The sequence below is a fragment of the Mycteria americana genome, chromosome 6 (assembly GCF_035582795.1).
Source record: "Mycteria americana isolate JAX WOST 10 ecotype Jacksonville Zoo and Gardens chromosome 6, USCA_MyAme_1.0, whole genome shotgun sequence".
NCBI classification, from domain to species: Eukaryota; Metazoa; Chordata; class Aves; order Ciconiiformes; family Ciconiidae; genus Mycteria; species Mycteria americana.
Window position 1 is genome coordinate 20,070,981 of NC_134370.1, and position 17,979 is coordinate 20,088,959.

The window sequence follows — 17,979 nt, forward strand, 5'->3', positions numbered from 1 at the left end:
ACCACGCCGAGAGCTCTCGCCCCGTCTCCGGCCGGAGCAGCTCAGCCTGCGGGCGCTTCTGCTCGAGGCGCGGCCGCCCGCCCGCAGCTTCTCGGGTGCGACATACACATATACCTATACACACACACACACATATATATATATATATATGGGGGTTCCCGAAGCGCCCCCCGCTTGGGGCGGCGGCGGAGGAGAGGCCGGAGCAGCAGGCGGCGGCGGCGGCAGCAGCGCAGACGGGCTGCGGGCCCGGGGCACTGCCCCCACCTGCCGCTCAGAGGGGAGGAGGCAGCGGGGGGCGGGGCGGCTCCCCCCCGGCCCCGCCGCCGCCGCCGCCGCCGCCGTCGGAGGGACGCAGCCGCGGTGGGCGCGGAGCGGCCGCCACCCCCGCCCGCCCGCCCCTCTCCCCGCGGGCTGGGGGCGGTGGCGCCGTGCCCGCCCCCCCGGCCGCCCGGGGAGCGCCGTGGGCGAGCCCGGCAGCTCCGGGGGAAGTTGAAGGCCGGGCCGCCCGGCGGGCCGCTCCACGGGTGCGAGGGGGCGGGCGGCGCCGGGTGCCCGAGGAGGAGCCCGAGCGTCCCGGGCGGCGGGGAGAGCCGGCGGGCGGAGGGGCTTCATGGGCAGCTCACGCCGACATGGTCCTCGCCCTCAACGGCAGTCACCTCTACGGTAACCTCCGGCCCTTGGTCCTGGAGGACCCGCGGGCGCTGGGCGGCGGTAGGATGATCGGCGGCTCCTGGCCCCCGCGCAGCCTGGCGAAGCTCGGCCCGTCGCCCCCCCCGTCGGCGCTGCCCACGGCGAGCCCCCTCCCCGCCAACGACTCCCAGTGCGGGGAGCAGATCCTCAGCTACGGCAATGTGGAGAAAGTTGTCATCGGGGCCGTCCTCTCCCTCATCACCCTGCTGACCATCGCCGGCAACTGCCTGGTGGTCATCTCCGTCTGCTTCGTCAAGAAGCTGCGGCAGCCCTCCAACTATCTCATCGTCTCGCTGGCCCTGGCCGACCTCTCGGTGGCCCTGGCCGTCATGCCCTTCGTCAGCGTGACCGACCTCATCGGCGGCGAGTGGATCTTCGGGCGCCTCTTCTGCAACGTCTTCATCGCCATGGATGTCATGTGCTGCACGGCCTCCATCATGACCCTCTGCGTGATAAGTATCGACAGGTGAGACACCCGCGGCCCGCCCTGCCCTCCCGCCGCTCCCCGCACTCCGGGGGGACCGGCACCGCGCCGCTGCCCGCCGCCCCGGGGAGCGAGGGTGGCCGCCGGCGCTGGGGACCTGCCGTGAGCGGTTCCACCAGGCGTCCCTTTTGCCTCCGCCGGGTCCCTTGGAAGTGAGCGGTAGACAAGCTAAAAGCCGGGGGGCGGCGAGAGCAAGCCTTGCAGCCTCTCCTGTTCGGAGGAGCCCGCCGGAGCCGTGCCTGCTGCCTCCCGCTGTCCCAGCCCAGGCGGCCCGTTATCCCTCTGGCTAACTTCCCTGCTATCGGTACGGAGCCAAAGTGCCAGAACAAAACTGGAGCTAAGCTGTATACGTTTACTGTGGCTCTGTACCGATAACGGGGCATTTACAGCTGCTGTGAAATCTGCAACGTGTGTCTTTAAACTGCTTTATACCACGGCTAGACTTGAGCTGCTTCTTCCGAAGCTGGTGACAGTGTAACCTCACTGAGTTCGGTCGAGTTTTACCAGATCGGAGAAGGCTCAGGAATTATAGCTGATTAGGGTTGGATCATTATTCCAGTACAATCCCAGAATAGCTGCATTTCAACTGACAGAACCATTTTTGACAAATAACCTTTTGTTTGAAGGAAAAATTGCTTTCAAATATTTGCTTTTTTGTTTTTAATTTCTTCTGCCATCTTAAAAACCAAGTTATGCTCATTGACATATAGCTTCTTCCAAAAGATACAGGCACTGGGGCAATAAGGAGGTGTATACAGACTGCAGAAGAGGATCTTAGAGGATCATTCATTTCTGATGTTAAAATCTCACATTTGGCCATGTCTAAGCTCTCCTCTGCAGAGGGAGGCTAACAGATTCCTTTATTCCATGCAGGTCCCCTTCTAAAATAAGTTGCAGCCTGTAACTTCCCTCTTCCACAGCCTAAATCTATGCTGAGAATTTTAGTATCTAGCAGGAGACTCTTTTCAGTACAACTTGACACAATTAGCAGAAATTGAAGAACTTCCTAACTAGACTGTACAATTAGTTTATCAAGTCTGATATCCAACAGCAGCCTTGACTGTCTACTTCAGAAAGTTTTGGGAAAGAACTCTGCATTAGGTTTCTGCAAAGAAACAGTCTTTCAGAAGAGTTTCCCACAATAACCGAAGGCTGTTTCATGCCAAGGAGCATCACAGTTTATATTAATTCCAAAACTTTAATTTCTGTATAAGCATCCCCTGCTCCAGTGCTCTCTATTTTCTGAGAATTCTGTAACGGCTAGCAGTTATCTGAATGCTGTAAAAGCATCTTGTAGCAATGAAATCCACATACAGGCTTTGACTGAGTATCAAAGGGTGGGGTTTTTTTGCTGTTGTTGCCTTGAAATTTGCTGTCTTTTAACTTAATTCCAGTATTGTAAGAAAATATGAATAGGCTTATCTACCTTCCCAACTTTATTCTCTGTTTTTCTGTCCCACCTATTTTTAAGATGGGTGATGTAATTTTTCCACTCTCTCCACATAAAGTACTTCCATTCTTTGATTGTTCTTGATATCCCTCTCCGAGCTCTTCACCTCCATTTCTAATAACCTTTTAAAGACAGGTTAACATAATTAAGCTTTCTTACCGAAGTAAGGGTGTGTGACTGATTCACACTGTAGCACTGGAGTAATTCAGTTTTACTCTTTTTCATTTCTTAGCTTAACATTTGATGTCACTTCTGTAGGTTGGACAGGGGCTTTGATTGAATTGGTCACAGCAACGATTGGGTCTCTTGCTGTCTTCTTTCCATCCTCCCTCCACTCCCCCCTCTCCCCAAAAATACCAACAAGAGATATAGCTATGTGTTTAGACCAGAATATGACGTATTATGAATGACTGATTTTCATTAACAAGTCCTGGTTTAAACCAGAGTTAATCTCCTCTCATCTTTGCATTCCTACTTCTATCACTGAATGTTTATTGGACATGATCTCTTCGTAATTCATTATACTGTTGTCTACTCCCTTCTTGAAATCAAAATTCTGTGAATCATGATGCTTTAACCTCTGTCACCGAAATCCATTATATGGTTAAGATAGGTGATACCATAAATAGAAGGAGACAAGCCAGCAATTCATTAGCAAAATGTCTCTACCACTTGGCAAAAAAGAATTAAAAAATCTCCATGATTTGTAATCCTATTTGAAAATAAATAATCTTATAGTGTTGTAACACTGCTCAGTCAGGCCCAAATTAGCTTGGGATGTTAACTAACATTTGAATAGTGAATATGTACAAAATATGCAAACCAGGGAGAAATGATGACAATTAAATGTGAATGATGAAATGTCGCCGGTGTAGCATTGATTTTAATGGTGCTATCTTACCTGCGGTTGTTCTTACACTTAGGTAGTTAGGAAAGCCTTGAACGATCAATGAGGGACATGTATCTCTGAAAAAATGAGTACCTCCAGATAAAGTACTGTATGTGGTACAGGAGCTTGCAAATCACAATGTGCGTTAGAGGGTCAGACCGTTTTCCCAAGGACCATTTTTCCATGGGTTTGACTGAAATACTTGCATGTTGTATATTATCTAGGAGCAGAAGATCTCCGGTGATGCAGCCCTTATTATTTCAGTGCAAAGAATACAAATACAAGATGAACAAGGAAATCCAGAAGCAGGGCAGGAGTGAATGAAATTCACCGTCCTTCAACTTGGCCGCTATCCTCGCTGCCATTTAGATACACTTAAACCTTGTAGCACAATTAAGTGGTCCTGGGGTCACGCGGGAGACATTTGTTTAGGGAGGAGGGTTAAGATAGGGCAAAAAGGAACATTTTTGAAGAATAATTATGAATTGCACTGCCACCTGGCTCTTTAGGACAGTTTAGGAAGCCTTTGTTGTGCTCCAGTAAAGTCTCTCCTGAAGGAAAAGATAAGGCTGTGCAGGCAGTGCAGAGACAGCAAATAAGATGGATATTTAAAATTTTTCATTGTTAAACCTCTAGGTTCTTCCTGAAACAGATATGAGAATCAGTTGAAGGTAAATAGCTGAAAGAATATTACTATTGAATTAAACTTTAAAAAGAGAAAGAGTTTGTTACAAACTTAGGCAAGGTTTGTAGGGAGAGGTAATATCTTTTATTAGAAAAACAAATATAGCTGGTAAAAAAGAGGCTCTGAGGCCCTTCCAAACAGGATAAAATGAGTAAATTAAAGAGGCTTTTTGATTTGTTTCCCTTGCACAAATATGTGCTACTCAGCTCATGCCACTGAGAGCCCTGAAATGCCAGCAGCTGGCAGGCCTATTGCACACAGATATTTTGCTGCACAGCTCTCAGTGGCGGATGCGTTTTTCAGCTGAATTTATCCGTTGGAAAGCTCTGAAAGATGCAGATTAGCATGGAGTCTACAAATGGACTGGTTTCATTCTGTTGAAAAAAAAAGATGAACCATCTTTTTTCCTAGTCAGACACATGAAGTATTGCTCATACTTTTTAAGTTGATTCTACTCTAAGTTGTATAAACGTTACGACTGCACGGTATATGTTAGTATGCTGTTATGGTGATCTCTAACTTTGTACATGGTGCACAAGAAAGAAGCTAGTCTGAAAAGGTCATTTTATTATCCACAAAGAACTAAATTTGTGGAGATCGTGAGATAACGTCCGTAACGATACCAAGATTTGGACTGTTACGCTTTTCTTCAGATCATATCTTTCTTTTTATTTCACTACATGAAAACATCCACAGATCTTTATCAGGGTAACCTGAGATAAGCAGGTTCTTTTTGAGGTATCTCTATCTTATTTAAGCCCCTGCTTTGGAAGAAGGCTATCTACTTACAGGCAGGTCTGTCAGAACTAAAACAGATGTGATGGAGAGACAAGAGTATTTCTCCCTTTTCAAATTTCATAAGGATTAAACGTGCAAGACAGCTTGATACCTGGACAATCGATATTACCTTTGCTGTACTCTCCATCCATGTTATGAGGGGTAGCTCTGGAGAAAGGTAGGAGTTACAGGGACTTTAGCAGGATAATTGTGCCTCAATGAATAGTAGCTTCCTTTAAACATTTCTTATTAGTGGGGTTTTTGTTTGGTTGTTGTTGTTTTGTGTTTTGGTTTTTTGTTGATTTTTTTTTTTTTCTCTTAAGGCTCCACTTTTCTGGCTCTGAATTAAATAAATTATACCACATTTAGATTCCTTTACATTTAACAGTGAGCGAACATCAGGAGTGAATTACAAGGGAAGGATGCAAACCACATCTTAGTGGGTGAATGAACATATAAAGGGAATTAATTGAATTTAAACTGGTGGTGTTTGCCTGCTGATTCATCATGTTCTTCTGACCCAAGATAGCTACAGAAATCCTGTTTTGGAGAATATCCACTGGATAACTGCATAAGTAGCATTTTTTAATTCAATTTAAAAATAGCTCTTTGGCTTAGAAAGTGATAAAGTAACATAACTACTCAGATACAGTTGATGAATTATAACACATTCCCCACACCCACACAAGTAATGAAACACTTTTTGGGGAACATTTCCAGTCTGTATCTTGGCCAACAATTCATGAGTATTCCAGTCTTCCATTAAATTGATGAGGATTTAGAATTTGTATGCAAATGATACCAAAGTGGGCCTTTTTGTTGATCCTGAGATTTTTATACACAAGGATCAGTTTTCTCTCCCTCCCTGTTTGATCTTTTGCCATACTCCAAGTAAGTATGAGTACTTTATGCTTCACCTTAGAATACGTCAATCCCTAAAAGCTCACCCATTTCCAGTGTCCTTGGTGCATGCCTGGGAACTGAGGAGCCCAATGCATCCAAGGAAGAACTCTGGGACTAAATTTAAATAAAGACTTAAGCACTTTAAATAGAATCCAGGTGTCTAAATTGTGCCTACTTCCAAAACTGAGAATGTGACCTGAAGACCCTGTCAGCAATTTCCTAAGCCTAATGGCACCTAAGAGCCTTAGGTGTGGCTTCCTGTTGGGTATGAAACTCTTCCCTTGCCTTCAGGCCACAGGTGGAAAAGGCTGAGGTCTGTTCTGCCAGACGGCTCAGTTCCTTCAGAAAATACATGTAGAATATCTATGTAGAGATAGATATGAAAAAATCCTCTATGTAATATATTTTGGATCTAGAATAAATGTAGGCACCCACCAGCAGTGCCCCCCATGAGATTTTCTTCAGTATATATATTTACAGAGAAATAACTGAGGCATCAGGAAAAACCTAAAAGGAACTATACGAAAAGTGTGTGATGGAGTTACTGCAATTAAGGTCTATATTGCAGAAGAAAGTTTTGGGATCAATATGGCAGCTAATTCCTAACCACCATCATAAGAGCCATTCTTTCCATTGTTCAGCCTGATAAACAACTGTACTCTCTCTGAGTCTGTAATTAACTTGCCTAGCTTACAAAAGATATAGACAGCATTGATACACTAAAGTGGAAAAAACCAGATTTGGTTTTATTCCTTTTCATGTAGTTTTTCTAATTTAGTGTACTTAAAGAACGTTCCTCAAGTTGTAGTTTCTTTTGGCAGAGAATTTCTTGCCGAACACTTCTGCAATCTCCGTTTTATTATTTACATTGAAAAGAGGTACAACATGAATTTTTGCTCCCAAATCCTGAGATGAAGAAGTTGAATTGCAAGTTGGATGCACTAAGTAGTATAAGGCAGTGCAATGTGTATCTCTCACTGAGAGCCAGCTCCAGAAGAGTAAATGCAGCTGGGGTGTTCTGCTGTACTAACATGATCACACTTCTTTAGGTTCCTTTCTGTGGCATCCTCAGGTTTCTTCTCCCATGTCATGTAGGCAGCCTGCAAGAGATGCAGTTACTTACACTGTAACCTGTTGTTGGCCATAGCAATTGTTTCATTATGTCTTTGCAGAGAAATTATGCTTCATGACTAGACTGCCAGATGCACAATAAGTAAGATGGGAGGTAGCAAATAAAAGCTATTTTATCAAACAGGTGGACTATTTTGTGAAGACTTATAACTCAGGAGTAAAGGGGGTTCTTTTACCACCAAAGTGAGTGGAAGTTTTGCCCTTCTGCAGTGGGAACAGGTATACGATCTGTCTTGTGGCTGCACAGTAGAGGCCGACAAAGGTTGGGAAGCTAGAAGACGTTACAGAAAAAAATCTGTAGATTGATTATTCTATTGCTGTTATATACTGGATGCGTTTAAGTAGTGTTGCTGAAAGGGAGTCATGAAGGGTGGAGATGCAACATAATCTAGAGGTGGCAGTGAAAAGGTGACTGCTACTGGTAATGTTCCAAGGTATGCATGAACAGGGAATTATAGTTCAGTCAGTACCAGGAGATTTGCAAGTACACCACATTTACTGAATGCCTTTTCTTGCAATTGGATGTTGCATTTTCTCCCCACATTTGAAACTATCTTCTGTTTGCTCCTACCAGGGTTAACACTGGATGAGTTTTCAGAAGTGATTTTGGGGTCTCTAATTCTTGGGGGTTCATCCAGACATTTCAAAGGAGCCTGATAGTCAGAGGTAAGGGAACATTAATTCACATTTTTGCCAAGCAGGGCATTCTGGAGACATTTAAAAAGTGGTTTTTTTCCTGTCAAGGTCACAAAAATAGTTTCCATAAGTGAGGCTGGATTTGCTTCAAGATTAATAGGAAAAATACAATTTTAGAAACACTTCTCTTAGTTTTTGAAGGGAGCTTTCAGAAATACCTCCTAATATAAATCACAAAAATGCAAATACATATCATACTGGCATGATGGTGTAGTGTAACCTGTGTACACTGGTATCAAACTATATTTTCCTAGAGTGTTTTTCTTGAACTGAATGAGTATCATGGAATGAAACATCAAAGCATTTGTAGTCATTATACCGTGTTTGAAGCAAGATTACTATATCACTGATAGCACACTCTCACAACCTTCTAGAGGAACAGGAATTAATCAAGGAATGTTCTTTGACTTTTCTGGAATAATTTTCTCTGAAACTTATTTATAAAAATCCCTGTAAATTATATAAGGAGCATATCTTAATACTGATTTTCTTTTAAAGAAATTTTTAATATTGTTGTTGAGTTTGAAACATTTTATCAGAAACAGTTGTGGCAACTTTTGAAACAGAGCATCCCATTTCATCTGCAGTTGATATTGTACATATGGCACTATCTTTCAGCTACAAACATCTCCTTTTTTTTTTTTTTTTTTTTTTTTTTTCCCCCTCAGTATATCACACAAAGATCTGGACCTTCCTCTGTGGACTAGGAAATCTGAAAAAAGAGCTGGCCTTTGTAGGTCTTGCATGAACATAAAAGAGCTTGAGAAACAGTTGAGGCTGCCAAGGTGCAGTTGTCATACAAGAAAGACTGGGGAGCAAAATTACAAGTTCTGATATCTGAGTGTACAAAGCACGAGCATCATAAAGCAACGCTCACTGCAGTTTTGTCCTAATGGTCACTACTATTTGTACAGTGAGGATAATTTCTTTCTAGCTGGAAAGCTTACAAGTTTTGGTTTTCATGTTGTACTAGATAGCCAACTATTTCTAAAGGATTGGTTCATAGTATATCTATTCCTATATATAGTGAAGATAGAAAAAAAACAGATGAAATTTCTGAGCAAACTCTTACTACAAAAGTTAAGTTTTCCTTTCCAATAGACTCCAGTAATTAAATACGACATAGGGAAAATTTGTTTCTATTCTGTTTGAACTAAGATAACAAAATTAAAGAGTGCAGCAGCTTTGATTTTCTTCTTGTACCTTGCTGTTTACTCAGGAGGCAACAGAACATCTTAGAACATCTAGATTATCTGATACATATAAGTGGTTCCATACCTATTAGCATGTATGCAAATCAGGTAGTGATTCACCTCTAACAGTAAACAAGCTTTTTGGGTAACGTACAGACAAGAATGCGATTTCTAATAGTGCCAGCTGTTCTAATAACATGCAGAACTGAGATGTGCCGGGAAATCAAGTCAGTACTGGGTATATTCCTTCTGTCTTTATCCTGGCCTCTGCTATCAAATTGTGAGCTAGCACAAGAGACCTCTGAGGGGGGTTAATATCATCATGGACAGCTATTTCACTGCAAAATGGTCATGATTTTTAAAAAGAACAGCCCAAAACACAAAAACAAGGAGGGACATTACAAAAATACCTTTTTTTAAAGTAAGGAGAAACTAGGGTGAAGTCTATTCTTAGAAGTGCATTGTGTCTTGATGAAAAAGCTGGCAACAAAGTTTGTTCCTGAGACATATCAAGGAAATGGGTGGTTTTTTGTTATTGTCAAAAACTTGAAACCAAGTCTTTTAGCTTGTGGAAGTGTAAGTTAAAAATATAACCACAAGAAAAGTTGGTTATCCATTTTTGTTTACAGTTTTTTATGTTCCTTTAAGGAGACTATGGGAAGTGGAGGTAGAGCCGTATGAAAGGCGACACTTTTCTCACATCAGGAGCTATTTGTCCTGCAGGGTGTAGCAGATTGAGGAGCAAGCAGCAGCTTGCCACGTGTTAACAGTGGTGGAAAAACTGCTCAGGGACCAAGGGGGACTGGGCAGAGTTTGTTGTATCTCAGACGCTTACTAAGTTGGGTAAAACCAGAACTGGAAGCAAAGGCTTGCCTGCAAGGGCACCATTTTTGTCACAGGGTTGCGTACAAACCTTTTTACTTCTAACTCACCATGTGATGAGTTTTCTGTATTTAACCAGATCAAATTTCTAGTTTTCATTTAAATAAACTTTGACTTTTTTGAGTTGAAAACTCTCTAGTCTTTTGGGGAGAGCTTGTTGTAGGAGATCTAGGCAGACACATCATGAGGTCTCCTCCCAGTAACCTGGCATGCAGCTGTGCCACCTCCACTCCCGTTGAAGGATGCTGATCAGTAACCTTGCTGGCATTGGAATCATCGTTTCTCATCAGCTATACAAGTACCTGCCATCAGAGATATGGCCTATTACTGCTGCAAGTTAAATTGATACAGAGCTTTCTTTAAGTACGTTATTTATAAACTGTTCGCTTTTCGTGAGAGATGTGTTAGAGACTAGGGACAATGTATTTCAACATATGGTTTGCAGATCTCCAGAGAGGGACACAAAAGGTAACTGCAAAAACCACGAGTCTGTTGTCAGTAGTGTGTGTTTACTAGTTAGAGGGCTGTTCCCATACCAGAAAATATAGGGATTTTTGAATCAAAGAATAGTGGCCTAGAAGTTTTACTCTGGTAACAGGGATTTAGAAATCGGCAATAGGCATAAAAATTAGAAGGTGGAAATGGAAGGCACAAATAACAGAAGTATGTGCTATTCTCTAAACTTATTGTCGAATTTGCAACATAACTGTCATCATGAATACAAACCATGAAAACATGTTGTGATTGCCCTGAAATATTTCAGATACACAGTACCATTTGCCAGAACAATTTTCTGTAAACAGTTCTCCATGTGGGTTGTTAAATTTTGTTTATTTGTTGTAGAAGTCAACATTTAACAAATAGTTGAAATACTAAATCCCTGAACAAAGTCAGACTGTGTTGTCTGGCCACAAATTACTTGGAAATATTTATACCCATGACCCAAAACAGCTGCTGACAAGATGCAAAGCTTTTCTTTAATAGTCTAATAAGATGTTTTGATGCTAAAAATAATACAGCTTTGGCTCTAAAGACTTAATTTTTGCATTGTTATGTACTGCAGTTTCCCTTTTACCTTGAGTCTGCATTCAGAGACCCAGTTCTTAGCACAAGCAGTTTTAGCAACAATACCAATTGTAGTCTCTCAAAAGTCTATTGTCCCATATTAAAAAGCTATTTTTGCTAAATGAGTTTGGTCATTAGCAGAAAACGAGCTTCATTTTTTTAAAAATAACTGAAATTAAAATAGCATAGTGGACTGTTTGCCCGTGAATTAAACAACACAAGGAGCTTGACATTTCCAAAGCCTGTTACTTAACACAGAGCTTCTGCACTGCTGCCTCAGTGTTGAAATGAAGGGAGCATCTTATCGAATATCCCAAACACCTGCAGTTTGCAGTGAGCTCCCTGAGATGTCCATAGGCTAGCTGTGGTGACTCATCCCACGCTGATGCCAAAGTTCTGTCCCTAAATTCAAATGCATGTTTGAAGTTGTTAGCCTGGCAATGAGAGCTGATATTATTGGAAGCTGTAGGTGCAGCAATAAACCTGAGGTATTTTAGTCTTTATCCACACAAAGTTGGTGCCACCACGTCTCAGAAGAACCTTAGAGTTGCCAACTTGCTGCTGAGAAAAGCAAAGGAAAGACATACCCACTGAGAGATGAGAAGAAGGGCTTCCTTCTGCTGATCCCGCTTATTTCACTGCTTTCGTGTGTGATGTAGCATCTGTAAAATGAACAGAGAAGAGAGGTCTGGGGTCCTTCATAATCTCCAAATCCTGCTATCTTTAAAGACTTTGGAGGAGGAGATGGTCTATCATCAGCTGCATCTGTTTCTGTTTTAGCATAAAGGTGTAACTCTAAATTCTGGGGAACATGAAAAGGCATTGTAAAAGAATTGTGACCCCCTACACGCACTGAGCTGGACCAATGGTCATTTGTGGATAACCAGTAGTTGAATCTAGCCTCAAATTTTGTCATTCTGTACAGAAAGCCCAGGGGAAGAGGGCCAGAAACTCCTTTCTTGACAGGAGAAAAGCAAAAGGTTTATTCCTTAGACTGAATGTACTGTGATTTCATGCCTCTGAAGATGGCAGCAGTTTGTGTTGCGTTGAAATTTGTCCTATATTTTAAATATATTTAGTGTTGCAGATTTTGCATGATTTTAAAAAAGAGAAAAATTATGAAAGATGTTGCTGAAGAAAAGGATATACTGTAGTGGAAGCCTGTCGTGGGCAGGCCCTTGTTCAACAAGACAAAGAGGACACATTATCCTGGCTAATCTCCTTTTCTCAGGTTTCCTGTCCAGAGATCTCTATGCTTACTTGGAGCCGCCTTTGCAAAAGTAGACCTGGTGACGTCTGAAATGGGGAGTATGAACTTCTGGATTTGGATTATTTTCTACTGAAGCAGCAAGCTGGAAAAAGCCAGCTACGTGGAACCACAGCTTGGCAGGTCTGAGCAAGACCCAGGAGGTTCAAAGTTCATCAGAGTGCAGGGCTGGTTAGCTAGAAAGAAGTAGCTGTCCATGTAGCCGTTACTTTCTTCATTCCCAAACCTGCTGGTAAAAATGAATAAATATTATGGCAAATGAACTATTAAATACTGTGGTTGTGAAGGGCTGAACATACAGTTTTACCCACCGCAGTTTGGGTTTTGCTGCAGTTATTTTTCATCACTAGATATTTCTCCCCTTCAACCTTCTCCTTCAGTTAAAGGGCACCTGCGGCTGTGTATTTAAGGGTTCTGAGTGATTGTAAGGGGAAGAAAAATTGGTAAAGTAATATTAAATTCCTACAAATTTTCTATTTCCAGTTTATGGAGGAGAGCTTGATGTGACCAATTTATTTATTGAAATTAAATTCCAAAATATCACTGAATGAGACATTTTCTGAGGAAAATGACAGCAGGCAGGAGGATTACATGTGAAGGGAGAACTTGGGATCTGGTGTATAAGCATGCTGTAAATAAGTATGTTAGTTAAAGTGAGCGCTAAGGAAATAAATGACATCTGTTTGAGAGATGTAGTAGCTACAGTAGACCTCACTTTTATTGACATGAAAGATAATGAGACATGATAACCTCATTCTGTACCACATACTGAGCAGACAATACACTGCTAAAAATACCAAGAAATGGCAAATAAATAGCTGTTTGTATAAGTTACAGGGAAGGAATCACTTTATTATCTTCTGATAAGTCCCTGTTCCAGAAGTTTCTGTTGGAAAGGACTGCGAACAGCAGTTTTCTAAAAGGTTCTTGAACTGCAGATACACAATTTATCTAGCCTCCTGCCTGCCTGCCTTCCTTCATACCTTCCCCTCATGCTGTGCTCTCTCCAACCCGCTGCCTCCCCTTCCAAAACAGGTTATGATTTCTTCCTGTGATAGGACCTAGTCATATTAGGAAGCGAGACATGCTTTTACTACTGTAGAGGACAAGCAACTCCAGAGTCTGCATCTTTAAAAAACTACTGGTATTGCAGGGGATCAGAATGGGATGTTCTGTTCTCAAAATATTTTATGAAATTGAGATGATTTTGCTAGAATTTATTTTTTTAAAGTAACACAATTAGAGTTATTTTCTGGTGATGTCCTCTTGATATTTCAGAACAAGCAGCTGGTTCAGTTCATTTGCTTGTATGTGAAAAGCAGGGTTCAGTGCACCATTGTGTTTCTAACCAGTCAATTCAGGATAAAAAGACCTTTGGATTTTTCCTTCATAAAATTCAGAATGAAGGCCAATTTTAAAGCTTTCCTGAAACACAGCACGGCTCTTTTCATTCTTTGCACAGCACTGCTAGATACCTGTCAGTATGTGACTCTGAGCAGAGGTAGCTTATTCTTCTAGTGCTTTGACTAGAGTTGTACTGAGTTGCTCGTACTCTGGAAATTTATCACAAACTCCCTACCTCATGTTTTGGGTAGTTTGGTGGTGGGTTGTTTTTTTTTTTAATTGACTCAGCTCTACAAAAATTCTTTGCTTTGTTTGCTGCTATTCTCAAGTGAAGCACCACTGATCTAAGCTAGTCAGCCAGAATATAGTGGTGTTTGAGGAGATAGTGTCCTTTGTCATCTCGGACGTTTTTATGAAACAGAATTACTTAGATGCTTTATCTGCTTCAGTACCTCGGTTACAATCCCAAAGTTGCCATTTCTCACTTTTATTCTGTTAGTGCGTTTTCGTCTTGCTTTCAGACCTATTTGCATTGAGAGTTCCTTTGTGAGAGGATTACATTAGTGAGAAGTGTATTTTACACTGAAGTACAATGACAATATTTTAAAAATATTTTTCAGGAAAGGCGTGAAATTCAGACCCACGGTGCCCACTTTCTAGGAACAGTAGGTACCTCTGGCTGACATTTCCACAGGTAATATTATAGACCCAGACTCTATACAGACTCTATATAAGATGCTTTGCATATCCCAAAGTTTTAGAAATAAGACTTCTAATTATACCTGCTTTAGACTTAGATTTTTCCTGTATCTAACACAGTTTATTGATATACTGTGGTTTTTTTCCTGCTGAGCTTGGGCAAAAAAGTTAAACTGGAGGTGAACATTTACAATTTTTACATACCCAACCCAACAGAATGTAGCAAAATCTTTGTGTGATTTTTGACAAATTCAGATCTGCCTTCAGGCCAATACAGCTATGGACAAAGCCAAAAATGTCCCAGAAGATTAGTTCTGTATTGAGATTCACCCGTAATCACTATATAGGTGTTCATTAAGGCTCTTGCAAAATTAGTGTCATGGAGAAGCAAAGAGGAGAACTTGGACCAGGTCTTCCCGGTATTTTTCCTGTCTCTTCAGAGAGAGGAATAGAAAGACGGGGGAGGAGGAAAGAAGTATTCTAGAGGGGGTTGTTACTTAAGTGCTTTCTCTGGAGATACTGTGTTTAAATTGTTTGTATTCAGGGAAGGAAGAGAGGGGACATAAATATCAGCACATTTAAATAGCTATTCCCTGAAGATAACTTTGTTTTAATACAGTGGTATTATCAGTTCAATGGGCTGTGATTTTTTTCATTTCATTCATCACTTATACTGTGGAAGTTTCTGAAATGCTTCGTTTAATTGTACTAAAGACATCAGTCATGATTTTCCAGTTAAAGTTGTAGGAGGCTTTCATTTTGAAACACCATTATAACTTTCAAAATAATTCCTTTTAAGCTGATGTTTAGTGTCAATCCAAGTGTGACTCATGTAGTGAAGTTGGAGAAAATCACCCTAGCCATTTCTACTTTATGGGAGTCTGACGAGGGTTTTCTTTTTAAAAAAGGCAGTTTTTCGTAGCTCTGAAATCAAGCCCCCACACGTTTAGTTGAAGGTATCTGTTAGCTTACCTCAAGCAACGCAGAAAACCCTGGTTATGCAACTAAAGCACCAACCTTGGCTTGCGATGACCCAGCGATCAGGGTCTGTAGGCTTATTTTGTGGTTCTGGGCAGGCCACTTAAGCTGCATCTGAAGTGACAGCCTGGTGTGCTCAGGGCAAACCCTGCTATTCCGGCTCCCTGATCGCCCAGAGCAGAGCTCTCTGTGTGCTTAGGCCTTCTCCTGCGAAAAGCAAGGGGCACAGGAGGCCTGGGCCTTATTCCAGGATGGTGCCAGGGAACAGCCAGAGCGCCCAGCTGGGCGCGGGGACTTGGGAGTTCTGCCCTTTTGTGTTGTTGAACTGGACGTGCCTGTACGGTTTTGTCAACCTCCTGCTCCTGAGAACCATCTAAAGGCCTGGTGTCCCATCCCCAGTCTGAGTCTCCCCCTCTCATCCTGACACACTCTGCAGGCTGCCTCAGCTGCAGCCACGCTCCTGTGTGCGTCTGCGGGCGCTGCCGTGCCCTCTCTGAAGGTCCTCCCAGAGTTTGCTCTGGTTTCAACTTGTTTGCAGCACATACATCCTGGGACCCATCTTGCTGCCGGACACAAAGGGGTCATCTGGTGGGTGTGCGTATGTGCCTGCACGCACACGGCAGGAGAAGATGGTGGGCTGATACGTTGGCCAAAATACAGACAGATCCTTTGGGCTATCAGCCTGCCTTCGTTGCTCCCCTAAGGGATGTTTGTGCTGGCGTCTGGCAGAGTACAGAACGGAGAGAAAACACATTGCAATTTTTATTACAGCCTACTTGAATGCTTGCACAGAACAGGATGGTCCCAAGACTGAGGCATGTCTGGTGGTTGTCTCCTGGCACCTCTCCTCTGGCCTGGCTGAAGCCAGCAGGCTGGCCGGGAACCACGAGTGCTCGTCTTTGCCACAGGACAACAGCAGGCAGGGTATGGGAGGGCGAGAGATCTGAGCTCTGTTAATAAGTTGTGAGCTTGACAGCTAATACCCTTTCTGAAGGCAGTAAGGGGGGAAAAAAGTAGTTTGTTAGGAGTACTGCAGACTCTGGCAAAAACCTGAAATCTTTATTGGCTTTGACAATACCCCCAGGCGTGAGGGACGAGAAGGGTAAGATGGAGGGAACCCGAAAGAGGGAAATGAGGATTTTCCAGTTCCTAATCTGCAAAACGTATTGTTTTCCATTCCTCTGTTTTCTGTTGCTCAGGAACTGCCTCTGTTTAACAGAGTAAGGATTTAATCTCAGCTGGTTCTTCTAGAAAACACATCTTTGCTTAAAGTTACTCTCCCCCACAGGAAAGCAGAGCAGCAAATAAACCTTTTCCTATCAGCAAATATCAACTGTATGGAGTGCTTCTACCTATCAGCTGGGCAACTTGGGTTATCCTGATGACATCCAACTCTCATGTTTTTCTATACTGGTTAGCCCATAGGATCAAATTAAGTTCAGGGACTTGAACCTTATCTTCAGTTGTATAGGTGGCTCAGGCCCACAAGCAAATTAATCATCTAAGGCTTTAGATCCTCTGAACATGTTTTCAGGCGTTCAGTGAAAGATCATGGTTAATGCCTGTCTTCTGACAGACTGTAACTGCCGGGAGGACAGTGCAGTTTATTGTTCAGGAGACAGAAATGCTTGGGAGTAAGGATCAGAACATGAGATTAACTCCTCAGGAACTAAGGCCATCGTAAAGATGACTTCCAGTGCTCAAGCATTCCTCCCCAGTTTCTTTATTATACAGAAGAAAGACTAGAGCTATGTAATTTCTTCTCCAGTGCCTTAACAGCATCCAGTGGTTGAGTCCTTCATCCAATTCATTAACTTGCAGATTCTCTAGACCGATAAAAGGAGGACAAACATAAGTAACTCCCAGTACATCTCTGTCTCTTTCTCTCGAGTCCCATGTAACACCATTAAGCAATATTTCAAGTTAAGCCTCATCCCTCCTCAGTGGCTTTTGAACTATATGCGTTCATGCTCAAGGTCTCCTCTGCTGCTCCTCAAGCTCACTGCCAGCACTACCTCCCTCCAGTCATGGCAAATCATTTACTTGTCATCCTCAGATTAATTTCCCCTGTTCAGATTTAAGCAGTTCTCCTCTACCATACAAAAGGCCCTATGAGATAAAACCTCTTCCCTAGCTTTCTTCCAACCTGAACTTCTTTTTTACTGCACACCCGATCTGAAACCAACATTGCAACACAACCAGACAGAAATAAATAAGAATGTGATTTCTCTTTAATTCTTTTCTAGAACAAAGCTTTTCCTATCTTAATCTTCTCAGATAGTATCAGAAGGCTAAAGTATCTTCTTTGCCCCCTTAAAAAGGGGCCAGGCATCTTGTAATAACTTAATAAAATGAGATACTGCATCATACACATAAAGATGAAAAAACAGTCACAAAAGACAGACATCAGTCTACGTGATGCAAATGCACTACATTTGTTTCTATGAGTCTAAAAGATTTTGCAATAATAAAAAGGCACTCTGTGGAATAAACTGAAATGTGAATTTTAAACAAAAGAGTGTTTTCTGATATAAATCACCTTATTGAATATAGCAACAACCAACCATGTTTGAAGATGTTTTGCTTTTCTTTTTTTTCCTTGATTGATAAAATGACTTAACAACTAGCATAAATTATACCATAGGGTATGAAGCTGTCAGAGTGTATGAGGGCCTGGCCTCCTGGATTTGTGAAGCAGTTTGTGTGTATATTATGATGAAGTTGATGAAGAATTTTTTAGTGAAGTGAGACATTGTTTAAAAAACCCAAGAAGCACTTCTCTAGGCAATATTCCCAAAATGTTAGTAATATCTGTTGTAAATTGTACTTTATCCTGTATTTTGATT

The 17,979-nt window shown here is 42.2% G+C and overlaps 1 protein-coding gene across 2 annotated transcripts in view; it reads left to right on the forward strand.

Moving 5' to 3' along the window:
• The first annotated feature begins 204 nt into the window (after positions 1-204).
• Positions 205-17,979, forward strand: part of HTR7 (5-hydroxytryptamine receptor 7) — a 37,997-nt gene continuing 20,222 nt past the window's right edge. For both annotated transcript variants that reach the window (XM_075504863.1, XM_075504864.1), the window contains exon 1: positions 205-1,156. In XM_075504863.1, the coding sequence (XP_075360978.1) occupies positions 630-1,156 (527 nt within the window). In that variant the 5' untranslated portion in view covers positions 205-629. The remainder of the gene's footprint in view (positions 1,157-17,979) is intronic.